At 45.5% G+C, this 18,879-nt stretch overlaps 3 protein-coding genes and 1 non-coding gene across 6 annotated transcripts in view; all 4 read right to left on the minus strand.

Moving 5' to 3' along the window:
- LUC7L2 (LUC7 like 2, pre-mRNA splicing factor) overlaps positions 1 to 3,934 on the minus strand; it is a 35,201-nt gene extending 31,267 nt beyond the window's left edge. For all 3 annotated transcript variants that reach the window (XM_050902845.1, XM_050902839.1, XM_050902852.1), the window contains exon 1: positions 3,840 to 3,934. In XM_050902845.1, the coding sequence (XP_050758802.1) occupies positions 3,840 to 3,900 (61 nt within the window). In that variant the 5' untranslated portion in view covers positions 3,901 to 3,934. The remainder of the gene's footprint in view (positions 1 to 3,839) is intronic.
- A 3,063-nt stretch (positions 3,935 to 6,997) lies between these two features.
- Positions 6,998 to 7,566, minus strand: FMC1 (formation of mitochondrial complex V assembly factor 1 homolog). Its single transcript, XM_050902863.1, has 2 exons — positions 7,429 to 7,566; positions 6,998 to 7,252 (listed from the first exon to the last, which is right to left on the minus strand). Exons 1-2 carry the CDS (start codon positions 7,564 to 7,566, stop codon positions 7,058 to 7,060), a joined length of 333 nt encoding a protein of 110 aa, XP_050758820.1. The 3' UTR covers positions 6,998 to 7,057.
- Positions 7,567 to 8,856: 1,290 nt separating this feature from the next.
- On the minus strand, positions 8,857 to 8,929 carry TRNAR-CCU (transfer RNA arginine (anticodon CCU)). The gene has a single exon. It is a non-coding gene; the product is annotated as a tRNA-Arg (tRNA).
- A 9,494-nt stretch (positions 8,930 to 18,423) lies between these two features.
- Positions 18,424 to 18,879, minus strand: part of UBN2 (ubinuclein 2) — a 47,709-nt gene continuing 47,253 nt past the window's right edge. The window contains exon 17 of the mRNA XM_050892926.1: positions 18,424 to 18,770. Within this exon, the coding sequence (XP_050748883.1) occupies positions 18,721 to 18,770 (50 nt within the window). The 3' untranslated portion in view covers positions 18,424 to 18,720. The remainder of the gene's footprint in view (positions 18,771 to 18,879) is intronic.

Below are 18,879 nucleotides of genomic sequence, written 5' to 3' on the forward strand. Positions count from 1 at the left end.
AGTGACATAGGTAATAGAAAGTCCTTTAGTTTAACTGCTAACAGTAAAAAAACCAATATGAAGAAAACATACATATGTAAGTACATAAGATTAGCACCTGGTCTTCAGCACTCCTTATTTCTCAATATTTGGGAAACCCACGCTATGTCTTCAGTAGTTTATATTTAAGCCTCTCTATTTAAGTGTGTCAGGCTATCAGTACTTGGCATGACATACTTCAGAGAAGATTTTTTTCAGCCTGCAGTCATGACTATATTAAATTAGTCCAGCTTTTTACTAACATCAAAATCTAAGCCACTTTTTTTTTTTTTTTTTGGCATGGTACACATCCAATCCAGTTTTCCACTTCTTGTCAGAGAAGCATGCAAGAGAAGTTTAAGTTAGGTATATTTAAGGTATTTAAAAAAAACCCACTTGTTTTTAAATAATGTGCTTTTCCAGGTGTGTAACAGAACCATACCTGCCATTTACAGAATGATTTCATTGTATTGACATTAACAATACAAGTGCTTTTTAGATGTCCCAGATGAATTCTAAGAACTGCAACTCACTGGAAACTCCTGAAGAGCATCTGCCAAGTCCCTTCTGTTTCACTTCCCTGTCAGGTGTCTGTGGCATGAGCAAAGGCAAGCACAGAGCAGCAGGGCACTGGGCCGGGCAGCTGGCAAGATGCTGCCCGAACCTCACATCCTGGCAGGTACCAGGCAGCAGTTCATCACACGTTGAGCAATGCTGCGTGACTACAAGTACACCTATCCCACTGCCAAAATTCAGACAAGGGAGGAAGCAGGTTGCCAAAGCAAGTCACAAAGCTCTCAGTTCTCCCTGCCCGCAAGCATAGGGCCCTCTGGGAAAGGATACAGCACGGGGCAGGCCCGGAGCTGCATACCTAGTTCTAGACAGCCACGCGTTGGACAACTCCGTTAGAAATGAGAAGGCTCCTTACTAACACAGTTCATTTTTCATAAACATTCTTACAGCTCAGTGGGTATTTTCTGAATCAATTTGACCAATACAGAACTGTGCTTTCTAGGTGTTCTCTGAGCTTAACAGCAAATCCATAAAAACATTTAATAACTACGTCCTCTGAGCTTCTCCATTCTGGCCGCAGGGACACCAGTTATAATGAGTGTGCACAAACTTCCACAAATTACAGCCTACAGCTCATCTCCTAAAACCATGTTCGAGCATCTCATTGTGGAATTTTCAAAACCATTTTCAGAGCACATTCCTGTTCTCTACAAATGATACTATAAGCTCTGGAAAAGTAATATAGACTACATATTCAGGCACCACCATTGGCTTTGAATTTACCTCTGAGTTTGTTCTATTCCCACTGAAGAGATCACGTTTGATCTGCCTTTTCTAATACAGGTACGAATTTTAAACTTGCACATTCTACACTCCTTCAAAAAAAAAAACCAACCCAAAAAACACCCCAAACCAAAAAACCCCACCACACACTAAAAAATCACAACCCACCCAAACCAAAACAAAAACCCCCAAACTGTGTAAAGTATAAAATTCTGTTAATCAGGAAATTAAAAAGCACTTTGGTAATTTTGAACAACATAAAACACAAACATCACCCAAGAAAGATTATTTTTTTAGAAACATTTTAAACTCTATTGTGTTGCCAGGAAGAGCGAAATCAAAGGCAGTGGGGACAAATGGCAAAATGAGAGCTACGATCTACCAAGAAATGAAAAAATTGCCACATTCTAATGAAAAGCTGTGATTTGCATATTACTAGAAATAGAATATTTGTCAAAGGTGATAGCAACATAAAAAAACCAAACGACCCCAAACCACACTACTCTCAAGGTTAGCAATATTTCAATGACCTTGAGCATGGCCTTGATTTTAATAAGTACTAGCTCTGCAGAAAAAGGATGATTTTCAATCCCTGTGTACACTTCGGTTTAAGTAATGCTCCACTGGATTTTTTAATTTTTTTTTAAAACTAGAATGGTGTTACACTGAGATCCTCAACTCCCTACTTAATCCAATAATGGAAGTCAGTTTTGCAAACAGTCTTTTCTCCTTATCCTTCCCCATCCTGCCAATTTCATTTAAATGCTTCCTCTCTAGACAGCTAGTTTCTAAGCAGTTCAGCACATGCGGTTTGGGAATTACAGGGCTGGTGGGAAGGGGGACTACAATTATCAATAAAATAACTGCTTTCTCACAAAGCTAAAAGAAATTTAGTCTGAAACTGCTTTTCCTGGTCTAGCTCTTAGTCATTTAGCATTTTTAAGCAGCTGTCACAGGTAAATCACACTCTTCTCCCACCACCCAATAGAAAAATACATTCATAAATCGAAACAGCTCCCCTCTCTTTAAACCTGTGTAGTCGTAGGTAGCTCTGAGACAGCTATCTAGGTGCCAACACTGGGAAGACTTGAGTTTCATGAGCACAATGTTACTTCATCAAGCACCGAGACACGCGCAGCCGCAACAGGAAGTATTTGAAAATCTTCTGGGGCAAGACAAAAACACCCTAAATCAGATCCTGCATGATGACTGCTCACTAACCAGCCTTGCTCTGGAAGGCAATCTCTGCAGTACAGTAATTTTCCAATGAGATTATCACACCCCTGTTTAAAACAACTATAAGCACTTAGCAGAAAGCATTCATGATATCCTGGGTATATGAAAACTAGTTACATTTATTTAAAATTCTAGATTATACTAAAAAAAGCTGCCAGATCACATTACCCCAGTACCAACAGATGACCGGCACATACAAGGCATATCCCAGTTCATACATCCTACTTGGTGCACTAGAAAACAGGTAACCATTGATTCAGCACAAAGCTTCAACAAACATATAACACATCTGCAAGAGTGAGTACAACATGTAGAACATTTAAATAATCTCTAATTGCTGTCTACCCTCGGGTGCAGTATTCTCTTGTTTATAAATAAAATACTACACAGCGTAGCAGGAACTGCTCTTTTCTAGCAGCCCACAAACTATCTCGATTTACGGGCTACTGCCAGTTCAAACTTTCACGTTGATTGCCATACACCCTGACAAAAATTCTAAGAAGCTTTACACAGTGATAATCTTCAGTTCACTATGTGACCGCAGAGTGATCTGAAACCGGACCGTACATCTAATATCTCCCTCTTGGGATTACTGCCTCTAGATGTTAAGCTTTTAGTTAGCTGTTTGGGGCTTGTATGATTTTAAAAGAGTTCGTCCACTTGGTTAACTACACTCTCTCTTTCAGACAGCAACAGCCATGCCAACCTGCTGACTGAAATGATGGTTTGGATCAGACTTTAGACAAAACTATAACAACACAAAAAAAAAACCCTGCTCTACTGAAGCGGCTGTTGGTTTGGGGGGGGTTGGTTTGTTCCTCCTCACGATCTGAATCTAGCAAACTGCTGTCTCCCTCAAGAGGTGAGCCGCGCGGGAAGGCTCCGCGGGCGCGTCTTCAGCGGCGCAGTTCCGCTGCGAGCCTCGGGCACCGCGGGGAGCGGATCTTAAACAGCAGCTGAAACGGCAGCACGGCCTCCCGCTACCCGCACAACGGCTGGCGCTGGCAGCTCCGCGGGGGGAGGCGGCACCCGGCTCCCCCGAGACCCGGGGGCGGCAGCACCGAAGGCCCCCACCCTGCCGTTGACCTACGACCTCGGCAGGCCCAACCCCGCGGGGGGGCGAGGGGGGCGGTGTGTGACACGGGGGGGGACGGGGGGCAGGGAGTGGGCCCCGGGCCTGCCAATCTCGGTGAACGGCCGGCCGGCCTGCCCGGTACCGCCGTGACCTCAGGGGCTTCGGCGGCTCCGCCCCCTCCTCCCCTCCCCCGCCCCGGCTAGGGGGCACTTACCGTCCCGGGACGTGCCCATGAGCTGGTCCAGCATGGCGCGCATCTGGGCCTGCGCCGACATCTTGAGCGTGCGGGGGGCCGGCCCGGCCCGGCCGAGTCACACCGACAGCGGCCTACAAGGCCCGAGGCCCGGCGCGGCGCTCAGCCCTCCCCCTCGCGTCACTGGCGGGCCCGGGCGGAGCCGCTCCCCCGACGGCGCGGGGCGGTGGGGGAGGAAGCGGGCGCTGCCTCTGTCTGGCGCTCCCGGTGGAAGGCGGAGCGGGAAACCTGCCTCGCGCCGGCCTCGGTGCCGCCACCGCCGCCTCCCCTCCCCCCTCCGCTCCTCCCGCTTCCTCTCACGCCCGCCACGCGCGCGCGCCAGCGGTAACGGAAACCCGCGCGCACGCGCCCTGGGCCCCCTCGTCCGCTCCGCGACGTCAGCGCGGACGGGCCTTGGCGCCCGCTGATTGGCCACGGCGTGCGGTGTTCGGCCGGTGACGCACCGCGCGGCGAGGTCCCTGATTGGGCCGTCGAGCCTTTCGCCGGGCTGGGCCCCTGGGGCGCGCTGATTGGCCGCGCGGCCGCGCGTAACCGCTGTGACGTCCTGGTCTCCGGGTCAGCGGCGGCGGCGGCGCGGCCTGGCCGCAGCGGCGGCTCCTGCCGAGAGCGACACCAGGGCGCCGGGCGGGGCCTCTGGGGACCACGGCGCGCTCCTGGGAAGCAGAAGTCGGGCAGTGCCCGGTCCGGTGGGTCCGTCCCGGGTTGTTGCCTCTCTGAGGGGAAACCCAACCGGAACAGTTTGACGACGGTTGATTCTAACGTGCCAAGGCACGTGGTTGAGCTGCAATTAATGCAAAGCAGGAGGGAAACCTGGGCTATGTAATGGACGTCTCTTACAGCCCAGCAGCCTGGTCCTGCTTACTCATCCCCGGGACAGGCATGTCTTCTCTTCGCTGGGTCGCTCACCGAGTGACAGGAGCGAGTTGTTGAACACGTGGGTGCACGCACGCATCTGGGCTAGGTAGGCGTGGGAGGGAAGAGGTACATACGTCTGAGCTCGTGCTGACAGAATATGCTTCTTAGGCACAATTCCCTTTATTTGACTGACATTCAGCACCATGTTAATGGCTCCGTTCTTCTCTCAAGCTGTCAAGTGCAGTTATGGTTGCACTGGTGAGAAAAGCTACTGTAATACCCGCTTTTTAGAGAACCTCCCTTAAAATTGAAGTTACTGTTACATGTTGCAGCTAATTCAACTTATGGAGCACCAAGATCCAGTCTCAGAAAAAATATTTTCACGATTCCTATCTATCCCAACTCCTGCATTTTGTGACTATCCCTTTCTTAACCATCCTGTTGCCATCTAGTGCCCCAAAACCGTCAATGACTGTCACAAGGATCAGTTCTAGCTGTCCACAGCCTGGGTCACGTTCAACTTAAGGTTAGCTTAATACGAGAAAGAAAAGGCAACGTAAAAAGCCATTTAAAAACCCCAACAACCTCTCCCAATTAACCGGATTTCACAAGGGAAGATGCAATGCTCAGACACGAGTCCTCTATAACAAGTGTAGGAAAAGATTCCCTACCCAGTGCTCCTCAGCCATTCAGAACATGTCCTGGCTTTATTTTTTCTTTAACATATAAATTTACTTTTCTTAGTCATTACGTTACTTTGTATTGAAGGGGAAGTAACTGGAAGCGATACAGACACAGGTTAAAATTTTCTCTATGGAGACATTTTAGCTATTATTTGTACCCACACCATACAACCTTTAGCTCTAGGTACTCTTTATGAAGAGCAAAGATTGCTTTTTCCATCTATTTCTGGCCAAATTTCAGCTTTTCTTCCAGAACTGGTTTCAGTGAGCCTTTTCTTTTTCTTCTGGAGCAATATACTACAGACTTTGGATGCAGCGAACCGTCAGTCCATCTGGAAAGTAAATTGCAGAATGTAGCAGCTGCATTAAATAACTCAGAACAACAAATACATCACAGCCATTTTCAGGGTATGGTGACTTTCCATAACTTGCATCTACTGGGCTGCAAATAGGTTGGTACTTTCTCACCTGCGATATCAACACTTTTCCAAAAAACCAACACTGTTTAACTAGTGAAACACTGCAAGAATTGCAAACCAGATTTTTGGTCTACAGAACCTTAAAACTTGTAGTTCACATCTCCTTACCTTACCTAAGTAGCCCAAATCTCCCCAGTTTTAAGGATCTATTGTGCCTATCCACTATACTTTGGGGATTAAACTATCCCCAAGTTTTAAATACAAGGGAAGGAAAATGCATAGATTTAGATGCTATTTGCCATGCTTTCCTGACAGACTATTTTGTTTTCCCTGGTAGTAAAAAAAAACAAGCACTGTTTTATTAGCCTTGCTTATAGCTCCTCCCCATGTACACATTTTTAGCCGTTTAAGTCATCCTTATTACAGATTTCTTACGTATCGTGCATATAATTCAACGCTCTTCTGAGAAGAGGGCAGCAACAATTCAAGCCAGTATTTCTTTTCTTATAAAAAGAAACTTTCTGTTCCAGATTGCAAGACAAGCAAGAAAATGGCAGCCTGATTTGTGTATCTAGTGTAACTGGCAGTCATCAGTTCACTGCCTAATGAGGTTTTTCTCAGATTCACAGTAACAGCATAGGAAGCCCACAGTCGCAGAGTCGACCGCTCAGAGACACTGAGAAACATGTAATTCATTAAGTAGTATTTGTCTCTCTGAATTGTTACCACTAGCTCACCGCCATGGGCGGGGGGGGGGGGGATCTTTAAAGTGAGAGAGGTTGGTGCTACTGCAGCACTCGCCAGAATCCACTAATGTTCCAAAGAAAGTGCCTTTGCTCTTGGGAGAGTAGAAAATTCCCCCCACACAGAACATGGCTGGAAAACCCTACAGTGAAATTCTCCTACCTACAGATTTTGAGGGGGGAACCAACAACCCTTGCAACTCCTCAGACAAACAGTTCAGCAGTGAAGGCTGTCTTGTTTTTCCACTACAAACAGCCTTTCTCTCATTCCGTGGAGGCTGCCTGTCATACCACACGTTCAGATCGAAGGGGTGGGTCCGGTACGCTTGATACACTGAGGGAGGGATTCCCCGTTACGGCTTTGTCACACCACACCAGCAACTTCAAACTGACAGAAAACACGAGCAAGAAAACCCAGCCCGTTTCGATAATTCCAGGATATTTATTCAGGAATAAATAGGTAACACAGCAGCAGCATCTTAACCCTTCCCTCCCGGCTGCTGAGGCAACCTGAAGCCCACCAGGCCGGCGACCTCCTCCGGCGAGCGCTCCCCCTTGCCGTGGTACTCCTGGTGAAGGGCCGCGTGCTCCCGGACGCTGCGGAGGAGGCAGAGGTAGGTGGCAGCCTGGAAGTGCAGCTCCTGCTGGGCCCGGCACAGCTTCTCGCTGGTGACCTGCGGAGAGGAGGGAACAAGCCCCGGAGACTTCACCTCCCCCCGAGGCCACGGGCTCCCGCCCTGGGCTGCGCGGCCGCGGGCAGGGGCACCCCCGCCTCGGCTCAGCTCGGCTCAGCTCAGCTCCCCAGGGAGGAGGCAGGAGGGAGGGGCAGGTGCGGGGAGCCCGCCCGTACCCGGTGGGCGCGGAAGGCCGCGACGATGTGCCGGTAGGCGGGCGTGTCGCGATAAGAGCGGCCCGCCCGGCCGCTGGCGTGGCGGAGCTCCCGCAGGAGCCCGCGCAAGGTTCGCAGCGGAGGGCCCAGCGCCGCCATCTTCCGCCCCTCCCCCGCCCGCCCATCGACCAATCGAGCGCCGCCGCCTCGCTGCGGCGGCCAATAAGGAAGCGGCCGGCGCGCGCGGGCTTCACTCTGCCTCGCGCCCCTCGGCCGCAGGGCGCGGAGGAGGCGAGGCTGCGCACGCTTCAAGGCGCGGCTCCGCCAGCGCGGGCTATCGAGCGCCGAGTCGAACGATCGTCTTCTCCTACCCCCACAATCAGTGGAGGTCAAGTGCCGAAGGTCGAGCGTCGAGGCGAGGCCGTGCCGAGGCCCGTGCGTGCGCCCCGCCCCCTCCTTCCCCCCCCCTGCCCCCCCCCCCCCCCCCACCCGCGCGCTAGGCCGTTGGGTTGGGGGACGAGCGACCCGCTGCCGGGCCGTTGGCGCCGGCCGAAGGTACCGGTGAGGGAAGGAGTTAAGGGAATCTTAGTGGATAAGATGTTGCTTAATGATTTGTTAACTCTTGTGCAAATAAACTGACGAAGAAGCCTTATGGCTCCTCACAAAGGACAGTTCCTGGTAAGAATCGGAAACTTGCCTTGAGAAGCGGTTGAAACCGACCCCGCGGTTTGAGCAAGAGCCAAGGAGTAACTGAGTCCGCCCAAGAACAAAAAGTTACTGGCGGTGACGAAAAAGAGCCATCAGCCTTCATCTCTACGACCCCCGACGACCACCATAAGGAAGCACTGCGCAAGCGCAACCGGGAGGAGTCTATGGAAACGACTTCTTGGAACTAATTTCAATACGAAGCGGGGATAGGTCATCCATACGTATAGGCGTGTTGGGAAATCTTATGCACATGCAACACTTAACTGCAGTTTGAAGCAAGTTGCCACGTTGCGGCGAGCACGACTTTGTTGGGATTGCCCCCCGTACTGCCCAGCGCTGAATAAACATACCTACTTTACAATCTTATAGATTGTGGAGTCTGCTTTCCGCACATCACCGGAGCGGGGTCACTGGGAGGCACCCGAGGGGCCCAATCCCGCTGCGGGAAGCCGAGTTGGGCCGCGGCCCCTCCCCGCCCCCGAGCAGCCCACGCGTGTTTCTGAGGTCTAAACGATCTACGGCTCGTTAGAACCGACGGGGGACGCTGAGAGAACCCAGGAGACGCAGACCCGCGGCTCAAGGCCGGCGCTCGGGAAAGCCGGCGCAGTTCGAGCGCTGCAGAGCTCCTGCCGGTTACGGCCGTCCCGGGGGGGGGGAGGAGGAAAGAAAGAAAGAAAGAAAGAAAAAGAAGAAGGAAAAGAAAAAAAACAGGCAAAAAAAGAAAAAAAAAAAAAAAGCACCCACCCCAGATGGGACTCGAACCCACAATCCCTGGCTTAGGAGGCCAATGCCTTATCCATTAGGCCACTGGGGCTGCTACAGAAGGCATTTTTCTATGCCGGTACTTCTCTCCTGTCCCCGCCCCTCTTCCTTTTATGGAACGCGTTGAAGGCCGCTGACTGGACAGCACCTCCCCGCGCGCGGCTCGCGGACCGGAAGACGCCTGCCGCGTAGCCCACTGGGAGCGCGGGGAGGAACCGTTGGTGGCGAGGCGGGGGTGGCGGCCTGGCCTGGGAGTGAGGGAGCGGGAACGGGCGTTTCCTTCAGCTCGTACATCAGGGCAGGACGCCAGACTTCGCCTTGAAATAAGGCACCCCAAAAGGGGAGAGCTCCCTTCTCATACTAATCCTCCGATAGTTTTAAAATGCTGCTTCTTGCTTGCAGTATTTCCCTTGCCGTTGTGGTAGCCCTGACTGAAAAAAGCTAGCAACCCCCCCACCCTCAACAATGAAAAACCCAACAAAAAGCCGCAAGCAACAACCCTTCAAGTGAGAGCTTTTTACATCTTTATTTTTGTGAGAAATCACAGAGACAGAGCTAATATGTACATTCCTCTTTATTTAATACAGCACAGACACATGACATTAAAAAAAAAAGTACACTCATGAAAAAAAGCCTGTCACAGGGACAGGGAACAGCTACGCCGAATTGAGTAAGGCTCCTACTGCAGAACAGGGGTCTGCCCGCAACGTTGGATCCCAGAGCAAAGTCTGCTGCCAAAAAAAAAAAAAACCACCCCACAACAAAAAAACCCAACCTTTGCACTCCTTTCAGAAAAGCAGAAAATAAAAGGGCAAGTCCCTCTCTGAACAGGTGGAGGCGGCATTATCTGCAAGGTTTGCAGGATACAAACCCTATTACTGTGTTTGGAGCAAAGCACTGGTAAAATGAGACATGCTGTCCATCTATTCTTGCAGAGGGCCAATAGTCCTGACCTCTGAAAACATCAGACTTCTCAGGGATAGCAAACCTGAGTATCTGGAAGGAGTGAAAACATCAAGTAGTCACACAGAAGAGAGTTAAAATTAGTCTCCCAGATAGGGCTCTGCTGGCCGCAACTGGGAATGTGCAGGGGAACAAACGGCTTCCCAACTAACAAAAGACTAACAGCCATTAAACTGACCAGAACAATATACACATTTGGAACTGATGCGGGCTTTTGTGGCAGCAGCTTCTTCCTTTTCCTGCTTCAGTTCAGGATGGAAATTAAGCAGGCACCAGTTCCTCTGGCAAAGAGCCTTACACACTTTTAAAAAATTAAAATACAAAAAAGGGAGACAGGTGTATTTACAAAATCCATGGCTGGTACAGTACATCATTTTTAAGACACACTAAATGCTACAATCTTTCAGGTCCTGAGATTATTACAAAAAAATCCAACAACTCAAAACTTGCGTTCAGGTCCAGTTTTATAAGGAGAGAGGAAAGAAATCACACATTTAAAACACAGTATCCCTTGAAGTTATTGGAACACACCTCCCTAAAAATCCAAATGAAAGTGGTGCTAACCACCCAAATGTAGCTGCATTTGGTAGTTCAGGCTTGTTGTCACAAGAGGGGAGCATTTCACAGGGGAGTTTCTCTGGAGAGTTCATCAGGTAAGCACATGGCTGATGGGATCCTCTCTCCGTCACTAAGCCCTATGATCCGAAATATGTGAGTACTAAAAGGAGGAAGGTGACCTTGTACAAATTCATGCTGGACTGAGTAAAGCATCACACGGATCACCAACTCAAACAGGTTTGCCATCTCGTAGTAACTGCACATTCCTTTGTTTGAAGCCAAGGAATGCAAAGAATTCTAGCTGTGATTTAACATTCGTTTATAACAAAACACTTGGCCAGCTGTTTGTTCTGAGCTACCTAGTGAAAGGCAGGAAAACACTTTGTCCATCTGTTTCTCAGCCTTTCATTGTCCTGGGGATCACAGCAAGTCAGGTAGAGTTAAGCTGACTATATCCAAACTTGCTAAAATATATATATATATATATACTAAAAGTGACACCAAACAAAGGATACTGAGGCCAAACCTCTGTCAAGGGAATGTTCCGCACTACCATCAGCTGTGCAGGCAGGTATTTGGACGCTCTGTTCTTCACTGAGCCTCTTTATCAGGCAGAACTAAACAGACTTGCACCCACACCTGTTTTTTTTTTCCACAATGAAGTATTCTGAACATAGTGCTTTTGTATCAGAACTTATCATCACAGATGCCCTTTTATTATAAGCACCTGACTTCAAGCTAGAGAATGCCAACATTTTAAGGATTACTCATGAAATGCTTCTAACCCTCAGTAAAAGAAGACTACAAGAGACAAATCACATAACAAGGGTACTAGTTTAACTGCTAAAATATAACACTGCTTAGTAGACTTTTGGGGGTAAAAAGTACTAGTTAGTTTTGTAATTTTTTTTAAACAGTAGTCCAAAAATAAAATTTCTCCATCTATTTCCAGTATGGATCTTGAGAACTATGCAAGAACATGGTACTAATTGCTACATGATGGAATCACCGGCAATAAAACACACACTACAGTTCTCACCTCTGAGCTAAATTGTTATTTGTAGTTACACACAACAAGACTAAAAGATCAGTGAGAAATACCTGGGGATCGTGATTTAGCTTTTATTTAAAGATCCAGCTACTGTGTAGCTGATAACTCCCCTTGTTTAGAAGCAACTTCATTTAAGTGAGAAACTGATTTAATTCACTTCTGATATTGGAAGGAAACCTGGGATGTCTCATTAGTTTCTCCCCAAATCCAATCTGTACATTAAAAACCATTGCTGCAGCTTCTTAAACCAATTTTGAGAGTTGAATATTCTAAAAAACTCTCAGACTACAACCTGTCACAAGTGGTGATTTTAGCTTCCCTCTCGAAGCAACTTCATGACACTTGACACTAGGTGTTGCACCAGTGAAAGGGTTTCTTTTTTAAAATACAAATTTCTTTCTTCACATTAGCAAAAAAGACTTCTGCAGTACAGACATTCAAAAAATATTCCATTTTCTTTGGGTAAAACTTCAGTATGTGTTAAGAGGGGTAGCTGGGGGAAGGAATGCAGGTAACACTGAAACACGTAAATACTTATCTGCATAGTTGATATTAGTGACTACTAATCAAACTAAGGCCTTATCTGGAAAAAGCTGAGAGCACAAGAAAGTTTCTTCCCCCACTCCCCACTCCTCTGGTGAAATCTGGTACGTCTCAAAGAAGCTCTGGCTGCCTCAGCAGCTACTTGGTTTGGCCTATGATGGTGGCATTTCCTGACTGGTTTTGGTTGATTCTCTCCCTCCCTTTTTCTCTTGGTACTAGACAGTAACAAACATAACTATCTGTTGATAAAATACATCTGCACACAGTGCTGGGCAAAAGAAACCACCAAAAACCCAAACAAAACCCCTTAGGTATTAGGCATGATAGGAGTCAAACATAGCATACACTGCTTGCTTTTGATTACTTCACCATAAAGAAAAACTTACTGGTTAATGGTTATTATTTAAGCAGGAGATGACAGCAAGGGAAGAGACCGAAATTCACTTCTAGATACAAAACATGTATTTTTCTTTTTTCCAGAGTTGCTCTGTAGAATTATAGCTGTCAAAAGTGGCTACAAAATACAGACCTATATCCTTGACTACTGACAAGATTAGCACAGTTTTATTTATGAGGAGTGTGCAAAAACAGCTGTAGGGAATCTTTGTACTTCCCCAGTTCTGGGCCAGTTCCAGGCCATGCTGATCTCTCAGCATAACTCATAGCAGCAGCAGGGCTTTCTATGGCCCCAAACGGCTCTTACAGCAGCAAGGGATCACTGGGTCACAGAAAAAGGATGATGAAGCCACACCAGAAGTTTCCACAAACAAAGCATTCCCCTACACAACGGTTATCTTCCCTGTGGCCCAGTAAGCATACTTCTGGCTGCTTATTTTGGCAGCGATTTCTTAAGCGGTAGACAGACACAGATTTTCACAACAGCTGCATTTGTTAAAAAAGACTGCAACAGTCAACCATTACCACCAGCTGTAGACTCCCCATCTCATAGATCAGCCTAGGATAAAGAGCATGTGTGTCCAAAAGGCATTAAACAGCATCAGAAGAGCCACGTTAGCTCACTTTACTGCCACAGGTGGATGTGGCAAACTCCACTGCAGTACCTTCACTGATGCACCTAAGGCAGATTAAGCAGCACCCTATCACTCCAACTGGCTGAGCTACCAGCAATAGTCCTATCTTTGACTGCCACCATTAGAGTGGTAGAAGAAATCTGCCTATGGCCTAGTTTACATAAACAGGTTCACTCAAGCATGTGAAGACAAGCTAAGAACTGAAATAGCAGTTAGGCTATTCTCTGCCACAGGAACATGTTGTATTGGATATCTTATTTTCTGCTCTCTAGCTGGGTTCTCCAACTATGAAGGACTCTTCATTCCATTCCCATTCTGGAAAGTAAACGCTTCCTTTTCATACTGCAACTCAAAATTAGATCTTCCCCAGAGGAAGCACATCACAGAACTAGCAGTCTAGTGATGCATACGTGTTACCTTAAGTTCAGCATTTGGTCAACAAGTGAATTGCTAATTTCAGGTATGCACACTTACAATAATCGTAAGTTAGATAGATCCTCGCCACAGAATTGTTAAAATCACTAGAAGATCTATTGCAGATTGCTAATTTTGTCAGAGAACAAGGAAACAAGCACAGACATTATTATGAGGGTTCACTTGCGGCTAACACCACATGAACTTACTGTTCATTAAGAGAACAAATCATTAATGAAATCTCAATAAATTGAGAAAAAGTACAACTAGAAAAGTACTTAATGGTGAATGATTCAGGCAGCATGTGAAGCATAGCCAGGTTTAACTTCAATTAGCAGCTGCACTCTTGCAGGTTTTACCAAATTCGTTCTTGCATATGATGCACAGTAGAAAGTGACAACTTTGGCAAATGTGAGAATCGTTGCAATAACTGGTGTCAAGCAGATGTGACTAGCCACAGACAAGATTCCTTGCAATTCATCTCAACTCAAACTTGTTGCAAGCTGCTATTTTAACCTTCTTTCTCCCCCACCTCCTTGGGGTTGTCAGCCACACATCTTTGCCTCAGACTCAGTAATTGTGTGAAGTGGTCCAGTATTTAGTAAGGTTGCCAGACAGGGCCCATAATGTTTTACTTGTGACCTAATTAAGATCCAAATTTAAAACCTTCAGAGAAAAATGCAAGAAGTTTCATTCCCATTAGCCATTTCCTTTCTCTCATGCACATTTACGCACACTCACACACACACTCTTTTATTGTACTGCCATCTTTGCACAAACGTTCACCTTTAAGCGTTTAACAGAGCCAGCAGAATGTAGAAGGATGAACAGGTTTCTCAGTAATATTGCTGTATGTGTGTGTGTGCACGTGTGTGAGTGTGAGAGAAAGAACGCACAAGCACACAGAACCAATGCCATGGTACAGCAGCTATGAAGTTACACACATTACACACTTTTTTTTTTCTTTACAAAAGGGAAAAAATAGTATAACAGCATAAAGCCATCTTGGCAAGCTTAAGATTTTCCTCCAAAATGCCTTCCAGCACTTCAGGATCTCTGAGAACAGTTTAAAGAGGGTAGGGAAATAAAATTAAAAAAAAAAGGCACTTAAACAAAGGACAAAGGCCTGAATCAAGTAAGTCATGGAGGGTAACAGCCATTTCACCAGAGCTAGGACCAATCAAAATCTACCAACCTCTTTTTAATTTCTATAAAATTAAAATTGCATAAAGTGTTAATTAATCAGTCATTTACCTACTGCTTTTACCTTCTGGTTCATTTTATGGAAAAAGAAAAACCCCAAACCCAAACAAAAAGCAAGCGTCCCTTTAATGATTTCCCCCCAATTCAGCAAAAGATGAAAGTTAGGTATTGGAGGAAGCCTTCCACAGCTTGGCTTGGCTGCAGGTTTTCCCTGCAATGCCATCTTCAAATAAATCCAAAACAAAAGCAGAAGAGGGACCACTGTGCCTTCACCAATTCACTCAAAAAAAAAAAAACCAAACCCCAAAACCAAACCAACAACCCAAACACCCCAACACTTCTAATCCATCTGTGGGCAAAAACTACTCAAAAGAAAACCAAAAACTGTAAACTAGATTAAGATTTGCTAATAAATACAGCCAAAAGTTCATTTTACGAATGTAGCAGCAAATGTGATAAAGTTAGTTGGAGTCCAAGATGACTCCCAGAGGGTTAATGGTTCACACAACTGATGGCAGCTTGGGAGAGTTGCAGGATTTCTCTGTTTTCGTGTCCTCAAGGGTCTTGCACCAAGTGGAGAAGGAGTGTGGAGGAAGGGTCAGGTGATGGGACTGCAGGAAGGAAACAGGCTCTTGGCACCTGTCCCACCCCCGAATCTGTGCATCAGACAACTTTGATCGGATTCAAACAAGAAGCAGAACCCAGGTAATTAAAAGTTACTTCTGATTAGCAGAAAACAGATGTGAAACCCACAGCATCCACACTTGGGACTTAGTTGATCAGTATTAGTCATGTATCTCAAATCAACAGAGAAGGCTGGACAAAGTGATTTAGGCCATTTGCATCTTGGAGTGGGAGAACACTGCAGTTATAGTCCAAGGTATCAGAAAACTTTGCAGCCTGTTTTTCATCTAGCCTGCCTTCTTTCTTTGCAAATGTCTTGAAAGGATTTAAAATAGCTACCACAACTTTTGGGACTTTGGATCATGTAGCAGAAAATATTACCCAGACAGTTTTAACATTTAAAACCTGTGTTTGAAATTATTGCTTGCATTTGTTTGGGGCTTTCAGTGAGCTTGACATGTTAGCTCATGTACAGTCCCCAAACCAAGTTCAGCCCTGCTGCCTGGAAAAGACAGCTCTACTTGGCTTTCTTATTGCTTGTGAATACTGAGGGTTATTTAGTATGTACAACTACAGTTTATTTATTAACAAAGGCCCTTAAAAAGTAGTAAAAACTCGGGGGAAAATGTCTTTAGAAGAGCTGCTGTGCAGAAAACAGTAAAACATTAACCTAATTTTGCATTTGGACGTTGCAGAAATCTTTCACTTCCCTATCGTGTTTATGCTACCTGCAAAGATCTCTGGGAGCCACCCTATTATTTCCTTTGATTTGGCCTTGCTAGGTTTAACCAGGGAGAATGGGGAACAGGGAATGTAGACCTGTTCATCACTATGTTGCTGATTCCAAAGAAGCTCAGGAGAGCAATGACTGAAAACAGTTACCCTCTGGGGGGCTGTTTGAACTGGCTTCACAAACAATGTATGGTCATCTTTATTCTCATCATCCTACTACCTGTTTCCATAATAAGTAGTTTACCTGTTTCCCAAGACTGAGAAGCTCAATAGGCCACAGAGACAGGACTACTCCTACCCTCCTTAAGATTTAGAGAGGATACTCCTCAACTGAAGATGAGGCATACTTCCAGGAAGAGAGGAATGCTGAAAGGAAATTTGTGCTGTAGTTATAAAGGGCTCCAAGTCTCCCAATCTAAAATTAAGTATGAAGACAAAAGATGGCAATTTGAATGAGATGCCTTGATGAGGAAAACATAGAAGAGGTAGAACTCTCTTAGGACAGGGTCTTCTAAATATATTGCTGCCTGATGGCTCACTGCTGCAACTCCCTTAGCTACATGCATTGTTAAAAAGTATCAGGTTTGACACAGTTCAGAGAATTAGCATCCTGCCAGAACTGTTAGGCCTCAAAAACAAAAGTTGTCTTCCTTCAACCCTTCCTGGAGAAAAGAGAAAAAAAATCAGATAAAGCTTGCATTCTAAATAGTTTATGGTATTTTGACAGAATTTGCACAGTATTAAGAATGCCAGAGTCTACGTAGCTGTATGTTTCAACTCTAAATAACATTGATGATGGAGATGCAAGCTTATCTAATCAACACGCCACATACAAAACATTAGCACTAGCTAAAAGGCATTTAATTGGCAGATGCTGTGGAGTGAAATTAACGAAGTAATGCATCTTATTTTAATTCAATCTGTCTTTCACAGAAGTGTTGTGCAAAAACATTTATTGCTGAGCTCAACTCAACATTTTTATACTAAATACACAATATATATTATTTTAAATTCACGTATATATATTTATATAAAATTAAAATGAGCTCTAAATAGAAAAGAAATTGTTGTCTGGTCTAAGAAAAATAAATCACATGTAAAAGAAACCTGAAAGCTATAAGTTAATCTAGCAAAAACACTGAAGATTCATTATCCATGGGTCAAAGTCTCTCTAGAAGGTGTAAGATAACCAGTAGTCACTGGTTCAATCTCAAATCAAACTACTGGAAAGAGTAGCTACTAGGAATTTCAGGATCTCTGATCAAAGGAATGTATTGGGGTTGAAGGAGAGCATCGTACTATTTTATTTGCTCCTTTCCCCTATAACTTATTTCAGTTTCTGCCATTCTCACCTTTTATCTGACAGCGCAAGGGACTCAACAGCAAAGTTCTGTCCTAGTGTCGAAAGTGCAACATGTGCCGGATACCTCCTAACCTTATAAATGAACCAGTCGATGTATTGCTATCCAAAAAAAAAAAAGCCAGCTTTGCAGTCTTGTGCTACCATGTAAGGAAGAGCTCAGGTCAGGAACTCCCCAGGCCAGCAGGGGCTGGAAATGCTGGAGACAACCCATTCAGCCCCCAGAAGAGAAGGCACCTCTGGTCGCTTTTGAACGACTCCTCTTTGGCTAATGCCTGAAGCAGTATTAACCTGGCTCTGGAATAGGTCACAATCAGCTTTCTTTAACTAGCAAATCAGTATAATGCATGGCTTTTGGGAGGAGTTAGATGAAAGATGAGGAAGATCTAGAATGAGTAAAGAACCGGCTGTGTTTTATAAAAGACATTAATAGAACATTACTTAATTTCAGTAGCAGATAGGCACAAGGCAAAGGAAAAGAAAGTTTAACAAATGGAAGGACTGAAAAATCAGTGTGCCTTTAAAAAAAAAAGATGTGGTAAAGAAATGCTAGTCTGACCAATAAAATGTGGGCTTCCTTTTCATGTAAATGGAAAAATTTCCATCCCCTTCCTCCCTTAAATAAGAATCTTTATATTAAAAAAAAAAAAAATCAAACCAGGAGCAAGGGATTTCCCAGTAGTCTGTGTCTCACATGTCGATGTACCAGGAGATCTCTTTTTGAAGACAGCTCTCTAATGAGACTGCATACATCTGTAGGCTCCCTAAAGCCAAACAGCCTTGTAAAGCTGGAAAAATGCCCGTATCAGAAACTGCATTTGTGTAAGGGTTTAATTATAATGCAAAGTATCCCAGCACCACCTCTACTCTACATAACCTTTGGTCCACAACCATATAGTACACTCAGGACCTACACATAATCTTATACTGGGCACTTCGGGCACTAATGAAGTGGATGATTCCACCTTACACAATGGATGGAGATACCTATTCTAACTCCTCTCACACTTTCAACTCTTCATTGGACATCACCCGGAAAAAAAAAAAAAAAAAAAATCTTTGTGCTGCTGTGGGTTTGACGATCAATTTCTTTTAAAAGCCAATCAGAGCAGATAAAAAAACTTGTTTCTTTAGGCAAGATCAAACTATGACCAGTCTGCATGACCAGGAGGACCAGTCCTCCTTTTCCTTCTCTCTTTGATCAAGTATTGTTTTCTTTTTCTTCTTCCTCTCACCACAGTGCTTGGGATCAGAATATGTAAACATCGACAGAAACAGCAGCCCTGTGACAATAAGCACTTTCCCAACTGGGCAGATTCTGTCAGCCAACCAGAACTGCTTCAGCTCCCTTGCTTGTCCAGAAGTCACTGGTTTTTCCGCTGTAACTTAGTGTCCCCTTTACTTTGGCCTCCATCTGCAGTTTAGAGACAGGAAAAGAAAGGCAAGAATAAAAGCATGAGTAAACTTTTATTTTTATAACTCACAGCAAAAGAGACAGGAATGTGGCATGTTCAGCTTTAGCA

The sequence above is a fragment of the Gymnogyps californianus genome, chromosome 1 (genome assembly GCF_018139145.2).
Source record: "Gymnogyps californianus isolate 813 chromosome 1, ASM1813914v2, whole genome shotgun sequence".
Lineage (NCBI taxonomy): Eukaryota > Metazoa > Chordata > Aves > Accipitriformes > Cathartidae > Gymnogyps > Gymnogyps californianus.